The sequence below is a fragment of the Mustela putorius genome, unplaced genomic scaffold (genome assembly GCF_011764305.1).
Source record: "Mustela putorius furo isolate JIRA1106 unplaced genomic scaffold, ASM1176430v1.1 tig00000095_pilon_pilon_pilon, whole genome shotgun sequence".
Taxonomy (NCBI): Eukaryota; Metazoa; Chordata; class Mammalia; order Carnivora; family Mustelidae; genus Mustela; species Mustela putorius.
Window position 1 is genome coordinate 33,187,752 of NW_025421280.1, and position 18,967 is coordinate 33,206,718.

General features: G+C 53.6%; 1 protein-coding gene across 7 annotated transcripts in view; it reads right to left on the minus strand.

Moving 5' to 3' along the window:
- SMARCA4 (SWI/SNF related, matrix associated, actin dependent regulator of chromatin, subfamily a, member 4) overlaps window positions 1-18,967 on the minus strand; it is an 88,279-nt gene continuing 69,312 nt past the window's right edge. For 2 of the 7 annotated variants that reach the window (XM_045083913.1, XM_013054149.2), the window contains 6 exons: window positions 18,070-18,332; window positions 4,004-4,112; window positions 3,480-3,581; window positions 2,226-2,358; window positions 1,944-2,086; window positions 1-497 (listed from right to left, as the gene is read on the minus strand). In XM_045083913.1, the coding sequence (XP_044939848.1) occupies window positions 465-497; window positions 1,944-2,086; window positions 2,226-2,358; window positions 3,480-3,581; window positions 4,004-4,112; window positions 18,070-18,332 (783 nt within the window). In that variant the 3' untranslated portion in view covers window positions 1-464. Of the gene's footprint in view, window positions 498-1,943; window positions 2,087-2,225; window positions 2,359-3,479; window positions 3,582-4,003; window positions 4,113-18,069; window positions 18,333-18,967 lie in introns of those variants that run through there. The other 5 variants (XM_004748412.3, XM_004748411.3, XM_004748413.3 and 2 more) reach the window with 4 other exon arrangements.

Consider the following 18,967-nt stretch of genomic DNA (forward strand, 5'->3'; position numbering starts at 1 on the left):
TGCGAGTTTTGTCTGTTTAATTTATTACTGTTTGACATCCAGTGACACTGACATACCCCGCCGGGCCTGCGGCCCCCGGCCCCAGCGAGTCTGACCTGCCCCACAGAATACAGTACGAAGGGTGGATGGCCACACGCGTGCATCCACGGCGGAAACTACAGTGACTCCCAACTGCGGCCGCAACAGTACTGCCAGGAGAAGAAAGACGCGCGGGTGTTGCGTGTTCCCCGAGTCATGATTCTCGTCTTCAACAGTTAATGCTGTTACAAACGCTACGGATGCCAGGACAGGGCCAGACACAAACAATCCTACATCTTCTCTGCCGTATAAATATGGAAGATTTTCGTTTATACAGTTTACCCTCAGTATGAAACTACATCTGCTGCTACCCGTTACTGCTAAGGGCTACGCCGCCTCGGCTCTGGAACCAGGGGCCCGGGGTCGAGACTCTGGAATGTTGGGACTCAGTCTTCCTCGCTGCCACTTCCTGAGCGGTCCTGGAGGGGGACAGGAGGAGAGAGCATGGTCAGCCCCACTGTGGAGGGCGCCCCCCTGGGGTCAAGTACGTTCATTGACTGCCTTCACTGGGGGCGGGGCAGGGAGGGAGCGGGCAGCCGAGGGGCACCATGAGGTTGAAGGTGTGGCAGCCCTTGGCTTTGCCCCTGGCGCCATGGCCAAATCCTGGTGTCGCGGATCTCCCGAGGGCTGGCCCCTATGCCCACACGGACTCTCCTCGGATCCGGGAGCCTCGCTGGGCCCTCTGTGCTTCCTCCCACCGCATGTGCCTGTCCCTGTGCCCCTGACCTGCAGCTTCAAGACCACCGTGGTTATTTCTATGTAGAATGCTTGTTCTACCGCACAAACGTTTTGAAAAGCTTGGCAAGGCCCACAGAATGCTCTGCCGCATGAGGACTGGGCAGATGGGGAGCTTCACGGCCCAGACTCTCCTCTCCGGAAACACAGGCCAGCGCTCCACGGCCAGGACATCGGTAATGTCCTCACCGGGTTACCGCGACATGGTCACGTTTGTTCCGAGCCTCCAGATTTTGCAATTACTACAAATGGTTGCATGAGAAAAACAGCAACCCTGAGACAGCACTGGAGTTCCGCCGGGGGCCAGACCCCAGGACATCCACGTGGCCTCCCTGTTTTCTAGAAGTGGAAACTGAGGCTCCGAAGTGAACAGCCGGTCTCCCACAGTAGGGAAGGGTTGGGCACTGAGGCCCCAGCCAGGGGGCCAAGAGTCTGCTCAGACGGGTTGCCACCATCCTCCATTCCCACAAAGCGGGCCACTGTGGGCTCGATGCTCCTGCCGCTTCTCCCTGCTTGTAAGGTAAGCGGCCGCTCTGGGGCAGAGGCGACACGCAGACACCACTCGTGGCATAATTCACAGGGCCTGTTCCACACTGTTTTGGTAATTTTAGATCGTGGGATTTTGGTTTTTGTTTTTATCCACCACCACTGATTGGAAATCGTCCTACAGAGGCCAGAACAGAGCCATGAGCAGAGACCTGGTGGCGAAGCATGTGTGTCACCCAGGGCGAGGGCATCATGAAAGCCTCGGCTACAGAGGGGGCTGTGTCTGCTCAGGAGTGACAGATAGGGGCCTGTCTGATGGCATCTTTCATCCCAGGGTCTCCTGACCCCACCCTCGATAGAGACTCAGCCCCACTGGCCTTAGCATGGCGGGCCCAGTGTGCTGGGAGAGGCGACTGCACCCACCGGCCTCAGAGCACTGGTTCACCAGGGTCACACGGACCTGGTCTGGAGTTATGTGCCGTGTCCAACCCCAAGCCTCAGTCTCCCTATCTGTGGAGTGGGGTGTTGGGGCACTGACCCACCCAAGGCTGTGACAGAAGGGTCCAAGACCTGGCACGCGGACAGAGCTCCAAAGACTGGCCCGCCACGGCCACCGGCTCCTGCTGCCAGTGCCGGGGACTCACCTCCTCCTGCTCCTCTTCACTGTCGTCGTCGCTCACCACCGGCTTGGCCCGCGAACCGCGGCTCGGCCGCCGCCGGCCCCCCTTCAGCCGATCCTGCGCCTTCTCCTTCCGGCCCAGCTTGATCTTCACTTTGACGGAGCGGGCTGGGGTAGGGACCAGAAAGAGTGGGGGAGAAGGAAAAAAGATGTGAGCTTGGGAGAGCACGGCAAGCCGAGTCAGGGGTGGCAGGAAGCGGCCTGGCTGTGATGCTGGTCTGCGCAACCACCCGCCGCTGGGACTCACACTCAGACTCAGAGCCTTCTTCCTCGCCCTCCTCCTCCTCCTCACTCTCCTCGCCCTCGCTGTCATCTTCTTTCTCGATTTTCTGCCGCACGCTGGTGAAAACCGACTGCAGGACAATGGAGTCTTCGTAGATCTAAAAAGAGACATGTGGGGTTTCCGTGGGCTGGGGGCTGACTGGCCCTGCCCTCTGGCCAGGACAGCCTGTGCAGGGCAGAGAGCCCTCCGTAACCCTTTCCCAGTCAGGGCCTAAGAGAACATGAGACGTGGAGAAAAGTGTGCATGTGCTAGTTTAGGAAGAACTACAAGTTCCTCCCTCCCTCTGAAGAATCCCAGTGAGGATATGCTTTTAAAGGCTCTGAAAAGGTGTGCAGCAATGGTGGAAACACATATCCCTTGTTTAAAGTAGCATTTCCCCCAAATTTAAGACTAAAATCTCTTTTCCAACGAACAATCTATCCATAGCACACTTAGGAAAAGTTTGCTGAGTTGAGGTTGTGTATGTTGATTTCACTGCAGGAAAGGACACATCCACACGATTCAAGGAGTCACTAATGAATTCAAAGTGAAATTCCAGCATGTACACTGGATTGCTCACAGGGTCATCCTGGACGGATCAGACTGAGTTTATTTCCTCTAATCTGTTTCTTTTAGTAAGGAATACATTGCTTTCACAATTGACAAAATATTTCTAGTGGCTGAGAATTCTTTTATCAACCTGTTGTTTTTGGTTTGTTTTATTTGTTAGAGAGAGACAGCACGAGCGAGCTGCAGAAGCAGGGGAAGGGGCAGGCAGAAGGAGAAGCAGGCTCTCTACTGCGCAGGGAGCCCCAAGTGGGACTGGATTCCAGGATGCTGGGATCATGACCCGAGCCAAAGGCAGATGCTTAACCGACTGAGCTACCCAGGGGCCCCTTTGTTTTTTTTTAAAAGTAGGATCCATGCCAGTGTGAAGCCCAAAGCGGGGCTTGAACTCATTGACCCTGTGATCAAGCCCTGCATCAGACTCCTACCTCAGTGGGGAGTCTGTTTCTCCCTCTCCCCCTGTTTGTGCTCTCAGATTAATAAATAAAATCTTAAAAAAACCTGAGCTGAGATCAGGAGTTGGGACACTCAACCAACTGAGCCACCCAGCTGCCCCTTAATCAGTCAATTTAAGACAGAGCAAGCAGCTTGCTGGACTGGGGCCTAGCTGCGAAGGTGGCAAAAGCCAGGAGTGGGTGCCCTGCCCACGACTGCCCCTCGGGGCCTCCTCACCAGGGAGCCCTCCAGGTTGAAGGTCTGAGCGTTCTGGCACAGCAGCATGACGTCCTTCTCCAGGTCGTTGAGGCTGCGGTACTTGTGGTTGCGGATGCGCTCCTGTGGGTAGAGGGAGAAGCGGCCTTACCTCAGGACTCCGCCCTGTGCCTCGGGAGTCCCTCTGCCTAACTAGGTCATAGCCCTGTCTTCTGGGGACCTCTGTACAGATTGGAAGCCCAGGCCCACTGAGCACAGAGCTGCACGGCTGAAGCCTAGGTCATGGGTAACCTTGAAGGAACCCCGAACGCTGGCTGCCCATCAACAGTTTTAGGACCCTTTCCCACAAACTGGGCTGCTAGGGCTCTTGAGGCCATGAGGAACCCCAAGAGCCTGTGACTGGGTCCAACAGCTCAGGCTCTGCCCAGTCTGTTCCAGGGTCATCTGTCCCATACACCCCAGTAGCACCCAGACATGGAAGATACTGGCTCAGATCCCCCAAACACCGATGTGGGCACACTTCCCACACCCCATGCCAGGCTTACCTTTATCTTCTTGAAGTCCACAGGCTTGCGGATGAGCTCGTAATACTCGGGCAGTTCCTTGCGGGAAGGCAGCTGGATGAAAACCTCGCTGAGCTGACGTCCACTACTACTGCAAGGCGGGACACAGTGGGCGTCACTCACAGGTCCTGCCAGCTGGGGGAGCCCCCCTCCCCGGCCCCCACCCGCTGCTTGAAGAATGAGAAATTCAAAGCACTCAGGAGTTATCTCCTGTATATGTACTGTTCTGTGAGTTCTGAAACATTCTTGAGGGAAACAAGCCCAGAGGAGCCGGGGATGCATCTGAAGCCCTCACCCAATCCCTCCAGCTCCTGGAGGGAATATCAGCAGATGCCAAGCAGCCTAAGCCTCAGCACTTGAAAGAGGCAGAATCACAACTGCATTTATGTACGATGCAAAAATCAGTTTGCTTATGTCGGGAGCAGTAAGTATGTGTTCTTGGAGAAAGACCAGTTTCTGCACGCGTGTCTCTTACAGGTAGCACACTCAGGGGCCGTGAACTTCAGAGAATTTGGCGAAAACCAGTGGAGAGATGCTCCCCAGAGAGACCCGAAGGGAAGACCCGAGCAGTTTTCTAGCCCTTGCCATTGGGAAAGCACTGGTTTTCCACAAGGAAGCAGAGGAAAGATGTTCTGTGACGTGGCAGGGTGTCAAGTGCCGTCTCCCAGGCCTCACTTCAAGACAAGCCATGCACTTGGGCGCCAGGCTGTGCCACACCCAGACCTGCCTCTGTCCAGGGACAAGAGCTCAGAGGGGACATCACTCCTGGGCCTGCCTGAGAACGGAGGGAGCAGGCGCTTTAAGGACTGGTGGACGAGAGCCGACAACTCTTATGAGCTTAGTCTCCCTCTCTGTTCCATCAGCCTGGAGCCATGGACCCTACCCTGGGGGGCCGGTGACCTGGTTGAGGCTCTGTTCCAAGGCTTGCCCTAACCTCATCTGTGACCAGTTGAACCCAACGTGGCAGGATGTGGCTGAAAACGCACCCTGGAAGGCGGGGTGGGGCTGGTCCTCGCTGAGCGTGGGCACCCTTCACACTGGGATTACAGATTGGAAGGCAGAAGCCCAAGGCAGGCTGTGTCTGGGCAGGGCTTGCTGGAAACATGTGTGTCAAGTGTCCAGCCCAGAGCAAGGACTGAATGCTGATAGGACTGAATGCTGATGGCTGTCCAAAGCCAGCAAGGTGTCGGGACCAGAATCCAGCTCCTGTATGTGCGGCCGGCAGCTCAGGAGACCCCAACTGTGGAAGGAGGACCAGGGGCCCCGTAATGTGCCAGAAACCCCGAAAGAGCAAAGTTTCTAGGATCCCGCGGTGTTGGCAAAGCTGCTCCTTTAGGCAATCGTGGCATCTGGCGCATCTGGCCAGGGAACCCTGAAATGCCCCCGGAGTAGGAGGCTTCCCTTCTCTGCGGGAACAGGCTATGGATGGCTCGCCATGGACAGCTGGGGCTTGTTCGCATATCTCCGAAGAGAACTGCAATCAGAAGGCACTGGGTACTTGGCCGGGGAAAGGGAGACCCAAGCTGCAAGCCACTTGCACGCGTCCTGCTGCCCCCCGGAACCTTCTGAGAGCTCCCCCTTCTCACCCTGACAGCCTTCTCATCACAGTTTTGACCAGGATGCACGGCAGGAGCCACAGCTTTCACTCTGACCCAGGACATGCACCTGCAGCCGTAAAATACCCGGGGTTTCCCTGCACGGGGTTGCCTTTGCCAAGTGAGATGAACTCTGATGTTTTCTCCATTATTTCACATTTTAGAAACGCCAGGTGACCCGCTACATTCATTCTGCTGCTCACTGGTGGGTGTGGAATGTGTTGTGCCCGGCGCTAAGGCCAGGCTCTCTAGGCTACGCGCCCCTGCACTCATCTGTCGCATCCGTGAAGGTGGCTGGGCCTCGCGGGATGTGTGTGGCCCTCGAGGGAGCTCATGAAGTAAGACCCTGGTGCTGGGATACAGTGGAGAGTTTTGTCATAAAACCCTCTCATCTCCACTGGGCTAAGAAACTGGCGGAGACAGGAAAGAACGGGCAGCAATGGGGCTCCTTTTACAAACCTCTGGAATAAGGGTGTCACTGAGGAATGAAGGCCCAGGTGGCCACCTGCGCCGGATGCTTCCCTGGTGCAGTGAGCTCGGAGGACAGATGGCCCGGAACTGGGCGCACGGGATGGAGGGACAGGGCCCCAGGATGATGGGGGACTTTAAAAGGTATCCTCTCTCAGCACATCACTGCCATTAAATTTTAGTTGCCTAAGTGCTGAGATGTCATTTTTAATCCTTAGAAGTCTTCTGGAGACCCCCACCCTGCCATTAGGCACTGCTGAGGCCAGCTTGGGGCCAAGAGCCTGGTAAATGGGCCTTCCAGGCTCCCTCGCCAGCCCTCCTCCCCTCTGCGTTAGTGGCGGAAAAGTCATAGCTGTCGACCTCACTGGGCACAAAGCCCAAAGTCCTTGTGGTGGCGGCCTGGCCCTCCAGGGCTCTGACCTCAGCACCCCTCTCTCCCCCCACCTCGGGATCATCAAAGCCACTGCTCCCTGGGAAGCCCAGCTGCGGCCTTCACATCACCTCAGAGCAAGTGCCCGCTCCCCCGAGGTTCTGTGGCCCCTCACCCCCTCTTACAGATCGTCAGATGTGAGATGTAAGATGTGAGATAGGAGATCTTCAGCGCTCAGCATCCCGAGGTGCACCAGGCTCCCGAGAGCCCACCTGACCTCTGGGACCTGGGTGGGCTTGGCCTCTTCTTGAACTTGATGACAGCGGGCCCGGCACAGTCAGCTCCCAGGCCTGGCTATCCCCTCATTGCTGTGACAACCGTCTCTGCGGCACACACAGGCGCAGCTCCCACACCTTGGGAGCTGCCTCATGCCCCAGGTGGGCACCTGGGCTGTGCCAGTTCTGGGTATCTGGCAGCACGTGGCTGGGGACACTCATGTCGGAGCGGCTGGCCCGCACTTCTGGGATACACGGGGGGCGGTGGGGGGGAGCGCTGCAGAGCAGGGCCGGGCGGCTCTCATCTGATCAGCTCAACCTGCTGTCACTCCTGGTCAGTGCGGCTGTTCCACACGCGGGGTGCGAAATGCTACCTCCGTGTGCCTTTAATTCACAATTCCTTGATGAGCAGGAAACCCGGGCTCCGCTTCACAGGTGGGAGGATCCCCCGACAACCTCTTTCCGGCCAGTATCTGTTCACGTCTTTACCCTCCTCCACAGAGTCCTCTGGGCAAACCCCTTTTCCATCCTATGTTCATGTCTTCTTACTTTTTGATGATATTTTTTGATGAATGGATCCTAGTTTGAATCAAATTCCGATTTACCAGTACTGTCCCGTCACAGCGGTACTGCATTGTGTTCTAGAAATGTTGACAATTCAACCTCTTTACGTTATTAGATATGAAGCCAGTCACCCAGATCAGTGTCATTTCTCCCAACCAAATCCTGGGTGTCTGTGTCCTCGCTAGACTAGAACGGCAGCCATGAGGGTAGAGGCCTTGCCGGTTCTACTTCCTGCTCTATCTCCGTCACCTAGAACAAAGCCTGGTACAAAGCCGGTGCTCAATAAACGTTTGCTGAAGAAACAGCTCAGGGTGAGAGTCTCAGTGGTCATGGAGCAAACTTTGGTGTCACAAAGGTCATCTCTGAACAAGGGCGCCTCATCGCCCCCCACACCGCATGGTCGTCTATACACCATCCCATTCCAGAAAGAACTGGCAGCAACTACCAGAATCCACCTCCTGCCCTGAGAGGGCTGTGTGCCTGTTAGCCTCCTGTATTATGAGCCTTGCTCTCAGAAGCTTCTGCGGGCAGAGTAATCTGGGAGTAAAGGAGCTTGGGAAAATCCTGAGGCTGTGATTTCCACTCAGACACCACCTGGGCACTCACGTCGTTCGGCAACAGGAGCAGCAGCAGCAGCCATTGTCACTGCTGCCTGTGGCCATGAGGACTACGAGGGCGCTCCCCTCGCGCCTCCTGACGCCAGCTCCCAGAGCAGGGATTTCCTTCTCCCTCTTTCACCGCCCTGTCCCCATTACAACAGGACATGGGACGTAGTCAGGGCCCCTTGCCCGAAGCAGCCAATTCCTCCCCAGTCTAGGCCAGTGGGTGCTTCTCGCTGAATGAGGTTTGGCAACGAGTCTAATTCTCTGTTGGGGCAGGGCTCTGTCCAGTAGTACGCGCCCTTCTTGGATCCTGAAGAGCCCTGATAAGGGCCTTTATTACTCAACCCACCACGGCTGCCTCCCTAAGGAAGTGGGCCCTCCCCATGCCAACTCAGGGTTCTGGTGGCGCTGCCCAACGCTGGTCCCAACCTCTCACCCAAGACTTGGGCCAAGTGCTGTACCTCACCCTTCCTGTCTCAGTGACGGGTCCAGGCAAAGGCCTCGTGTCAGTGACACGAGCTGGCCAGTCAGAACCCACCCTGCAGAGTTGAGGAAACAGAGGATGCTTTCCTCTTGGGGTATGAAGCCTTCAGGACAGAGGGAGCCCAGAGCTGTGGCAGTCACAGGTCACTGCATGGGGTAAGGGGGGAGGTGGTAGACAGCTCTGGGTCCCAAAAGCTAGTGTTTGCTAACTCTTCTACAGCCTTCCAGCCAAAGGAGTCCTTAGACATGAAGGTCAAAGAACTAGCTTCCTGACACAGAGAGCCCAGAAGTCCAAATGTCCCTTCACTGTGTCCTTAAAGCAAAATTACAACATGGGGAGGAAGAACAACAGAACCGAACCACGAACTCTGCATCAAAGAGGTCATCCCGCCGTAAGCCTTTCCAACAGATGGAGAGAAACCAGAGAAGCAATGAGAGATGGTGACAGGCAGGGCTTCTGCACAGGTCACCACCCCACGACCAAGTCGGGACCCCTCCTACCCATTCCCATACGCTGCTCTAAATCAAGGGTCAGTAACCTTTTTCTGTCAACCACTGGTGTAACTCTATCAGGCTTTGCGGGCTATCCCATCTCTATCATGACTACTCAATTCTGCCACTGTTGCACAAAACTGGCCACAGACAAGATGCAGAAAAATGAGCTCTGGCTGCGTTCCCATAAAACTTCTTCTGTGAACAACAAAATGTGAATTTCCTTTAATTTCATATCTTGGAATATTATATTGTTCATTTTTCTAAAATCCTCCATTCTTAAATTCAGGGTGATACATACACAGCCGGCGGGGCAGAGTTATTTTTTTGTGGGTTTGCTGGCCGCTGGTGGGAATCCTAAAAACAACTGTCTGTCCCTATCAGGGATGGCAACATAGTGCCTGGTGTCCTGTCTAATCCTCTGACCAGTGCAGACATTGCAAGTAGATCAGAGCACTATCCCTTTGTCCCCAGGCAGGCACAAGCAAGCAAGTGAAGACAGTGCCCCAGACAGACCCTGCTAGCCAGGTACGGCGGTGGTCCCATATTGCCAGGAAGGACTCCCTCTCTGTCCCTCAGCCCTGCTCTCCTCCCTCGAGTCCAGTTTAGTCCATCTTCCCATGACATCGCTCAGGGACATCTTCAAGCCCTGGACCATGTTCTCTTTTGACTTCTGATCAGCAAACTGAGCCTGCAAGGTCCCGGATAGAGCAGCTCAGCAATTTCAAAACTGACTTAGCTGCAGACCATCTGAAACAGCATCTCAGAAGGTTTTCCAGAAACAAAATTTGAAAGTGAAATAACGAAGCCCGTATGTTTACTTTGTTAGTATATAATTATTTTCTAGGTTCAGCTTTTTTGTTTTCTTTCTAAAGATTTTATCCATCCATTTGACAGACAGATCACAAGTAGGCAGAGAGGCAGGCAGAGAGTGGGGGCTGGGAAGCAGGCTCCCAGGATCATGACCTGAGTCGAAGGCAGAGGCTTAACCCACTGAGCCACCCAGTTGCCCCTAGGTTCAGCTTTTTTACTGTCACAAAATCAAGGATAGCTTGAGCATCACAGAGAAATCTGAAACACTTAGTTGCAAAGTCTTTTTATGAAGAGCCTCCACCCGCTGAAAGGGCCAGTTCTGTTGGACTTAAGGCTGCAAGGTAGAGAAACAACTCTGACTCCCGCACGAGGGAGAGGAAAGGGTGTTCACCAGCGAGCTGGCTGAGGATAATGGTCTGTGGGCTGCTGGCCCTGTGCTCTCCCGGTAGGGTGGGGAAGCTTTATTTCAGGGTATGGGTGCCAAGGCCAAGACTAGCTGTAGGTTATGATGCTGGTTAAGTGTCTAATGAGCTTGCAGTTTCAAATGAGCCAAGGACACATCTGGGGGGGCACGTGTTTCTTAATACAGGTGAACACCGCAATCCAAGCGTCATTTTAAAGAAACCCCGATGTTGTGCAAAAGCTTTTTATATTGATGAAATCCCAATAGTTCATTTTTGCTTTTGTTTTCCTTGCCTTCAGGATAACTGAACTCTACATCTGAAACCGATAAACTTTATGTTAATCAATAAAAAAAAAAAAAAAAGGAAAGAAAAGAAACAAGTAACCTGAGCTAGGGAAGCACCTGGATTTAACATTTTCGTCAAATCCATTTGGATTTGGAGGCGAGACCCTGAGGTGTGAAAAAAGATGCAGAGCCTGGGATCACACAGCAAGCAGAAACCAGATCATAATCCAGCCAGGCTCCCAGCTGCCAGCACATACCCTGCGTGCCCGGGCGGCTTCCCCAGGCAGGCCGCAGGGGCTGACCTCGCACCATGCTTTATGGTGGCAGCAGCTCAAAAGACATTTGTTGTGGGTGACAAGGACAAAGAGCAGAAGCCCAGAGAAGAAAAGAAGTAATTGTATACTAATGAAGTAAACAAATGGGTTTCGTTATTTCACTTTCAAATTTTGCCTTCTGACCTATTTGAGACACTATCTGAGGACCTATTTGAGGCACTGCAAAGAGCATGTCTCAGGACGAGAGAGAAGGGGAAGACGAGAGAGAAGGGGAAGACGAGAGGCAAAGCCAGCCCAGCTCTCTCGGGAGCTGCCATCAGAGGCCCATGGAGCTGGTCGTGCGAGCATGGTGTGGGGGGGGGGGGGAAGGGGGGAAGGCCACCTTCGGCGGGGCTGGGTGATCTGGGCCGTGAGAAGCGCGCCCCCTGGCTGGAATGAGTCAGAGTTCGTGGCCGCAGGTGCTATGAACAATGAGCCCCTGGCGGGATGAGCAGCTGAGCCGGAGGGGAGGCTGCAAAGCCCCCTTTGAAATGGAAGGGACCGCCGGATGCGCGGCGCGGGACCCAGGGTGCTAGGGTTCCCTCTGGTCCAGCTGGAGCAGACAGACCCATCTCCACACCTTCCCTTCCCTGCCCTCCGAACTTCTAAGTTTAGTTAACTAACATTTTTAACTAGTTTCACCTTCAAAACATTAACCTTTCAATTCTTTTAGCTAGTTGTCTTTTAGCTTCATTTTAAAATCTATTCTTTCGTGATTTCTCATTTACTTGACCTCGAACCTTTGATTCATCCTCTTGTCCACAACCCCCCCTTTCCCAGCAATTCTGAATTTTCCTTTCATAGTTCCTGTCTTACCTGTTGATTATTTTCATGACCGTTTCCTTATTGCTTTCCCTGAGAGCATAAGGAGCCCACACTTGGAACGCACCAGCACACGGAACTCTGCGGGAGGCAGAGGGTGTGACTTGTTCACCCAAAACTACTTATTTCTGGGGCCCAGGGTCTGTCCTGTCCTGTTTGGAGCTTATATGTAACTAGTTTTAAGCTCCTTCCAACACAGCTGCCCTGTTTTCTTCTACTGTGGCAACCAACCACCAGCAGGGAGGGAAGCCCGGGGGGGTTGGAGCTGGCAGGACGACAAACAGGGCAGGTGCAACCGCATCCAGCAAATTCTGTGGCAGCTTCGGAACCGCAGCATGACTCGGCAAGGCTGCAGGGACTAACCCCCTGTGGCCTAGAGCCCCACTGGGCCCTCTGCCCGGCCTGCCCCTGCACCCGCATCCAGGCTGGCCAGGGCCTGGCCGACGGGGATCAGCAGTTTGCTCAGGGCAGCTCACCGGGGCACTTCTCAGGGCGGGCTCCCGGCTAGGCGCCAGGCAGGAAGTGCTGACCCCAGACCTGAACCCACAGGCAGAGGCTAGCTTCTGCTGGAGCGCACCCAGCCTGGGCCTGGGCTCCAGATGAAGGGCTGCATGGCCTTCCATGGCTGAGGCCAGGGAACTCTGAGGCCTCTCTGTCCCCTCAGGAAACAGCTCCCTGGCCTGTCCACCCTCTACTCTCTCCCCGAAAGGAGACTGTCCTGAGGGGCCTGGAGCCCCATGCAGGTATCTTTCCCGGCACTGGTCAGCCAGACAACCTGCCCCGGGGCTTGCTACAGCGCCTGTTTTTCTTGCAAATCAATGTACAACTCTTTCAACTCCCAAGAACCTTCTGTTCTTTGATTCTCAACAGGGAGGTGCAGGGCTCCCCACAAGGGCAAAGGGCAAGGGGTAACAGGTTTTAATTAGGCAGTGGCTGCCAGGTTCAGGCCGAAGTCGCCACCACAGACGAGGCCAGGGCCCCTCACTGTCCAAATTTCAAGATCTGTACACATGAATTCAGGGCTGGTGTCCAGGCAGCTTGCCTGGCCCATGGTATCTCACATTTGGGGTCTCTAGAATCCCATTTGGGGGATTCTACTTCTGTGCTGGAAACTGAGGCAGGGAGATGGATGGTGAACCCAGATGTCCGTGACACTCAAGTCATCCAAGTCCTTTTAAAATGGCTGGGGAGGGGAAGGAGGAAGGGGACCGAGAGGGTCTGCTCAGTGGGGCTTGGCCCCGGAGGCTTAGCCTCGGCAGCCTGAACGCATCCACCAGCTTCCTGAGCCATCGAGAGTAACCTGCGAGGATTTCCTAGAACAAGTGGTCCCGCCTGTCACATGGGTAGGATCAAGTTCAGGAAACCTGGCGCCGACCCTCCTCTGCCCAACAGCCATGACTCTGCCCTACAGCGGGTCACGGTCGAGCTCAAAAGCCCAGCAGGGAGCACAGGTACTATGGAGGGTCCTCTGGCGCCGGCCTGCTTCAGTGGCTCCCCCCAGCAGACACCCTTCTCTCACACCCAAGCTCCCAGGTGTGAGCTCCACAGCGCACACCCACAGCCCAGCATTTGCAGACAGCGCCTTGGCTACCTGCTGCTGGCAGCACACAGAGCCCCATGACCCGGTCCCAACCTGACCTGGAACCTGTGCCTGACTTATTTTCGTGTTTAGATTTTATTATTTTTTATTTTTTATTTTTTTTTAAAGATTTTATTTATTTATTTGACAGAGAGAAATCACAAGTAGTCGGAGAGGCAGGCAGAGAGAGAGAGAGGGAAGCAGGCTCTCTGCTGAGCAGAGAGCCTGATGCGGGACTCGATCCCAGGACCCTGAGATCATGACCTGAGCCGAAGGCAGCGGCTTAACCCACTGAGCCACCCAGGCGCCCCACGTGTTTAGATTTTAAAGTCCAAATCCCTATCTTCCAACTTACTTTCTTCATTCCAGTTCCAACTCTGCCTGTGAACGATAGGGCTCCCTGATCCCTGATGCAGTTTGAGATTTCCAAGCCCTGAGGAGGAGGAGCCCGGTGAGGTTCTGCAATGCAGACTCAGCCCATGATATCCCCTGGCCTTAGCTGGACTTCTCTGCACACAGGACGTCCGTGCCCTCGGCCTCAGGGCCTCTGCATATGCTGTCCCCTTTGCTCCTGACACTCCTTTCTTCCTCTTCCCCTGGCGGGGCCCCTGCTTATCCTCCAGCTCTACTTGTGCAGCACGCCTTCAGGCCACACTTGACACAGGGGTCTGGGGAGGGAGGGGCATGGCAATCCTGAACCTGAGCAGGTATGAAGCAAAAGCTTCTAGAAGAAGACATCACCTGTATATAGACACGATGTAAGTACAAAGGTAATATCAAACGTGACTGCACTCGTATTGAAATATAGCTGGAGGAGATCCTGAAATTTGTAATCAAAAGCAACATCTCAAGTCCCTGCATGGAGACCCCAACCCCGGTTCCCATGAGCACTGGGAGTGGAATCTGTAGCACCTGACCCTTTCGCTTGGCAAGGCAGACTTGGGGGTATCGAATCCAAATGCTGACAACATCCTGTAATCAATTTACTGGCATCGAGGAGCCACTAAGCTGTAATAGTTCCTTCTCTCCTCAGGCTCTGTGTTTAACCCAAGTATAGATTTTAGCTAATTAAAATGTTCTGGCAAAAAAAAAAAAAAAAAAAAAAAAAAAAGATGCTTCACTTCCTCTTCCAGAAATGAGCTATAAAGGAAGTCTGAGATAAGAAAGTGTGTGATGGGATACTTCCAAATTTATTTCACTTCAGTTCTCTTTGGTGTGGTCTGGTGTCTGGTCCCTCAGAACGTTCCAGGTGCCTGACGGGTGTGCCCTGAGAGTTTAACCTAGTCCAAAGAGAGGTCTGGCCTTTGTGCCGGGCTTCTGGGTGGTAAACTCTCAGCCCTTGAAATGTCCTGCCTTCTGGGCTGCCTTTGTTTACCTGGGGGCCTTTGGCCCACAGAATCTCTGACTGCGACTTAAGGCCAGGGTGATGGGTCATGTGGCATCAGTTCAACCCACAGAGGAGCTACAGACTGAGATCAGCCATGTGGGTGGTTAGTCGTGTCTGGGTGGTTAGTCGTGTCTGTGTGACCACTGAAAACTCTAGACACTGAGGCTTCCTTGTCTGGCAGTGCTCTGTGAGTCTTGTCTCCTAATGTGTCAGGGAAGTCAGTGCTGTCAGCGACTCCCTGGGGAGAGGACGCTTGGGAGCGCCACACACACACCTCTCCACGACGCTGCCCTGATGCCCATCTGTGTCCTTGCACTGTAACAAACCAGAACTGTGAGTTGAACAGCTTTCAGAAAGTCCAGACAATCCTTCTAGAGAATTAGCAAGCCTGAGTGCGGTCTAGGTTCTCAGAACTCCGCAACTGATGTCAAGAGTGACGGTGGTCTCACTTCTCACCCAATCTCACAACAGGACGAATGGTACTATTGTTTCTCCCTGTGGTTTCAAATTCAGGATGTTAAGGAATGTCAAAAATATCCATTAAATAGGTCAGCCTTTTACCCAAACATCATCTTTGAAAGTATTTGCTATGAGGAAACTTTTCAGGCAGGAAAACAGGATAATTTTTCCAAGTCTCTATGTGCCCTGCTTGATCTTTTCCTAGGGGACCAGCAGCAAAGCAGCAAGCGGATGGACCCGCTCCAATCACTTCTCGACGCCAGCATGCGGGAGGCTTTCTTTAATGACCGTATATACAAGTTCCACTTGTAACTTCTCTACATTTCTTTCCACTGTAACGGAGAACTCCCAGTCCTGTGATGTCACCCATTCCGGGAGGACGGGGGTTAGCTGTCAACCACGTGTCAAACCCTCCACTGAGGTGTCCCACCACACAGGTCTCATGCCAGCCGGGAGTGCAGCTCTGTGACCCCAGGGCTGGGGCTTTCGTCAAACTGGATCTCGGCCTCCTGCAGAACAGCCTCCACAAGGGGTCAGTGTGAGTTTCACGCCTGACTTCTCAGGCCATCTTGCACATGCTGGAAGAACTGTAGGCAGCAGCTGGGGGAGTCAGTTCCTCTCTTCTCATGTGATCCAGGGCTAAGGCTGATGCTCAGGGGGCATCTGCAGTAAGTCACGAGATGACTAAAAAATAGCCAAGGCCTTAGCAACAAGTTCAGGAGACTGTTTCCAAGTGCCTTGTGTTTTGTCTTCTTTTAAACCGAGGTGGATCACTGCAGGAAAGCATGCGTATCAAATGTTTATCCTGATGAACGTTTTCATCTCTTTAAAAAATTTTTAAAAACATTTTATTTATTTATTTGAGAGAGAGAGTGTAGGAGAAGGGGGAGGAGCAAAGGGAGAGGGAGATGCAGATCGCCACCAAGCAGGGAGCCCGATATGGAGCTGGACCCCAGGATCCTGAGACCATGACCTGAGCCGAAGGCAGACGCTAAACCAACTGAGCCACGCAGGCACCCCAAACGTTTTTATGTCTCGAGGTAACCACTGTTCCATACCCGTCGCCATGATCAGCTTTTCAAAATGACTGTAAGATTCTCCCAGAGAGTGGAGGGATGTCTGTTCCTGCGGTTGGTAGAATCCTGCTCTTGGGTTAGGCCTCCACTGATATGTTTTCCCATGGCTGGACACTGGGCAGTTTTGTTTGGGGCAGTTACGATCAAGGCTGCTATGCACCTGCTTGAACCTGTCTTTGGGTGGACACAGGCACTCAGCCGTCTCTGGTTTACAACCAGGATTGGAGTCTGTGGGTCAGAAGGTTTAGTCCCAAAGAGCAGACCGCTCCCATAAGCAGGAGGTAAAGTCCATGTGCTTGCCAACACTTCAAGGAGTTTTAGCCATTTTGGTGGGTGTATGGAGGCATCTCTGGTTTTATGGCGCTTTACCTCAATGTTACCACCAACGTTGATGCCAATGATTCTAAGCACCTTTTCACATGCTGATCGGTCCCTGGGCTATCTTCTTCCAGGAGATGCCTGTTCATGGCTTTTGCCCGTTTTAAAATTTCAGTTGGTGCAAATATTCACAAGCTTCATGAAGTTGTCCTTGGATGAACAGATGTTCTTAATTTTAGTGACGTCCACTTTACAGGTCTTTTCTGGTTAGCGGTGCTTGTGTCCTGTTCAGAAGGCAACGCCTATCTACATCGAGGCCATGAAGATTTTCATCGATGCTTTCCTCCACAACTTTGTTTAACCTTTCACACTGATGTTTCCATTTCAACTTGACACGTTAAGGTGTTGGGTAAGGTCAAGGTTCTTCTCCATTTGGATATCCCAGAGACCAGTATGACCTTCGAAAAGTCCATCCTTGCCCTCTAACCTTTAAAGGTCTTCTTCATTTTGATCATTTTGAGGCTCCCTTGCAAAAAGATTACTGGGATCTTTTGTTTTCATTGGATTTTTGCACATTCCATATTTCAAATAATTGTGGAAATTGTCTCAAAGGTGAAGTTTGCGTATCAGCTCAATACTTTCTTCTCTAATGCTTATGCTACATTTTTAGGGTGGATGGTTGAGCTGAAACAAGCCTTTCTCACTTAGTCATTAGTTTCTCTTTTAATAATAAGATTCTTTTTTTAAGTGCAATCTGTACCCTTTATTTGGGTACAACCATCACCATCCCCCCCAAAATTTCACACCTGTGAGCCTCTCCAAATGATGTACTGAGAGCTTACATACACCTCAACACTTTTCCCTCCTACAGATGACAATTTGTCCTTACTTTGCTTAATGACTAACTGCCACATGTTACTATAAAATCAAGCAGAACAACTGTCTGGTTATCGTGACAGAAGTATGGCCAGTGTGTACCAGAAAGTGAACTAAGACACTGGGGAGCACTACGGGCCCAGCCTTGAGCAAGATCCAGGCCTCGCGCCCGAGCTGGCAGACCATGCGCACATGCTCCCGGGGAGGGCCTCAGAGAACTGTTGATTTCTTAGTTAAATGGTACTTGTGAACCACACACGCATCTGCCGCAGTCTCCTACTCTGCAAGAGCAAGGACCCCAAATCCCAGAGCAGAGCCTGGTCAGTCTTCACCATATGCGGCCCACCCGCGATGGCCCAGGGTGAGAACTGGGCTGGCATGTCCCCCACGTGCGGGGAGAGGGTGGAGACTCTAGAGAAGGGAAGCTGCTTGGTCTTGGCTCCAGATACACCGGCCCTTGTACCACAGCCCACCACCATGCAATCGGCGCCCATCAAGGCACAGGTCCCTCTCTTTCCGCCTCGCCCATCACAGGCCCCCGAGGCCTCTGCGCAAGCTCCTGCCTCTGCTGGAGCACTCGGCCCCAGACCTCCATTCCTCAGGGCTCCCCCTCAAACATCACAATCCCTGAAAACGGCCCCCTGCCTCCACCTCCCCATGAAGTTTTCTCTTCACTCTCACCGCAGCTGAGAGAGTGCCTGCCTCTTGCAGAACGTACGTTCCATGAGGGCAGGCGTACTGAGGCAAAGACAGGCCACCAATGTCTGTGCAGTGACTGTCCCCACAACCGGCTCACAGGCACACAGGATGCCGGGCGAGGCACCTCTGAGGACCCCCAGCGCCCACCCGCTGCGGTCCTTGGCTTACCTGTCCTTGTACTTGATCACAGCGTCCACGATCTTCTTCATCTTCTTGGTGAGGTTGGGAGGGTTTGGGGACAGCTTCTCGGCGGGTGGCCGGCCGCGCTTCTTCTGCTTCTTGCTCTCGTCGTCCTTGTCGCGGCTTCGGGTGCTGGTGGTCGGGGTGGAGGAGCCGGCGTCACTGTCCCGCTTGCGCTTCCGAGACGATTTCTTCTGCCGGACCTCCTCTTCGATCTCCTCCAGCGTGCCCTCCTCGATGGCCTTCAGGGTCAATAGTGGTAAAATAGGACAGCCAGCACCGGGGTCGACAAGCAAAGCTCGAGGCGCAAACCCGCAGTCCCCGGCAGGCCGGCTCTGCCTCCCCAGGTGCTCCCCACCCTCGTCCAGCCTGAGCAAAGCCACAGCTGCATTTCGTTGCCAATTAAAGAGGCACAGACCCACCAAAGGTCCCCGAAGACTTGGATCCTGGGATCCCTCCACCAGGAGGTAACACTACGAGTCCTTCTGCTCTAGATCCTTGCCATGTTTCTTAGAAATTGTGACAAAATGTACATGACACAAAACTGACCCCTCAACCACCTTCAATGGTGCACTCAGGTGGCGTGAGGTACACTCACGCTGTGTGCGCCATCACCGCCGTCCAAAGCCAGGACTCACCCGGCCCCTCCCATGGACGTGCGGCAGCACCGAGGACAGCGCTGGCCTCTATCCACACACCACACCAGGACTCGGGATTTTGCTTACTATGTCCTGGATGTACTTCCCGTCGCTTTTCTGCAATGTAATTTTTGATGTCTGTTTAGTATTTCATTTAGACTTGCCCTGTCCTTGGGCATTTCAGCTCTCTCCATGTGGAGAAGGGGCCCCTGTGTGAGGAAGGCCACGACAGACAGCTGTTTTATTTG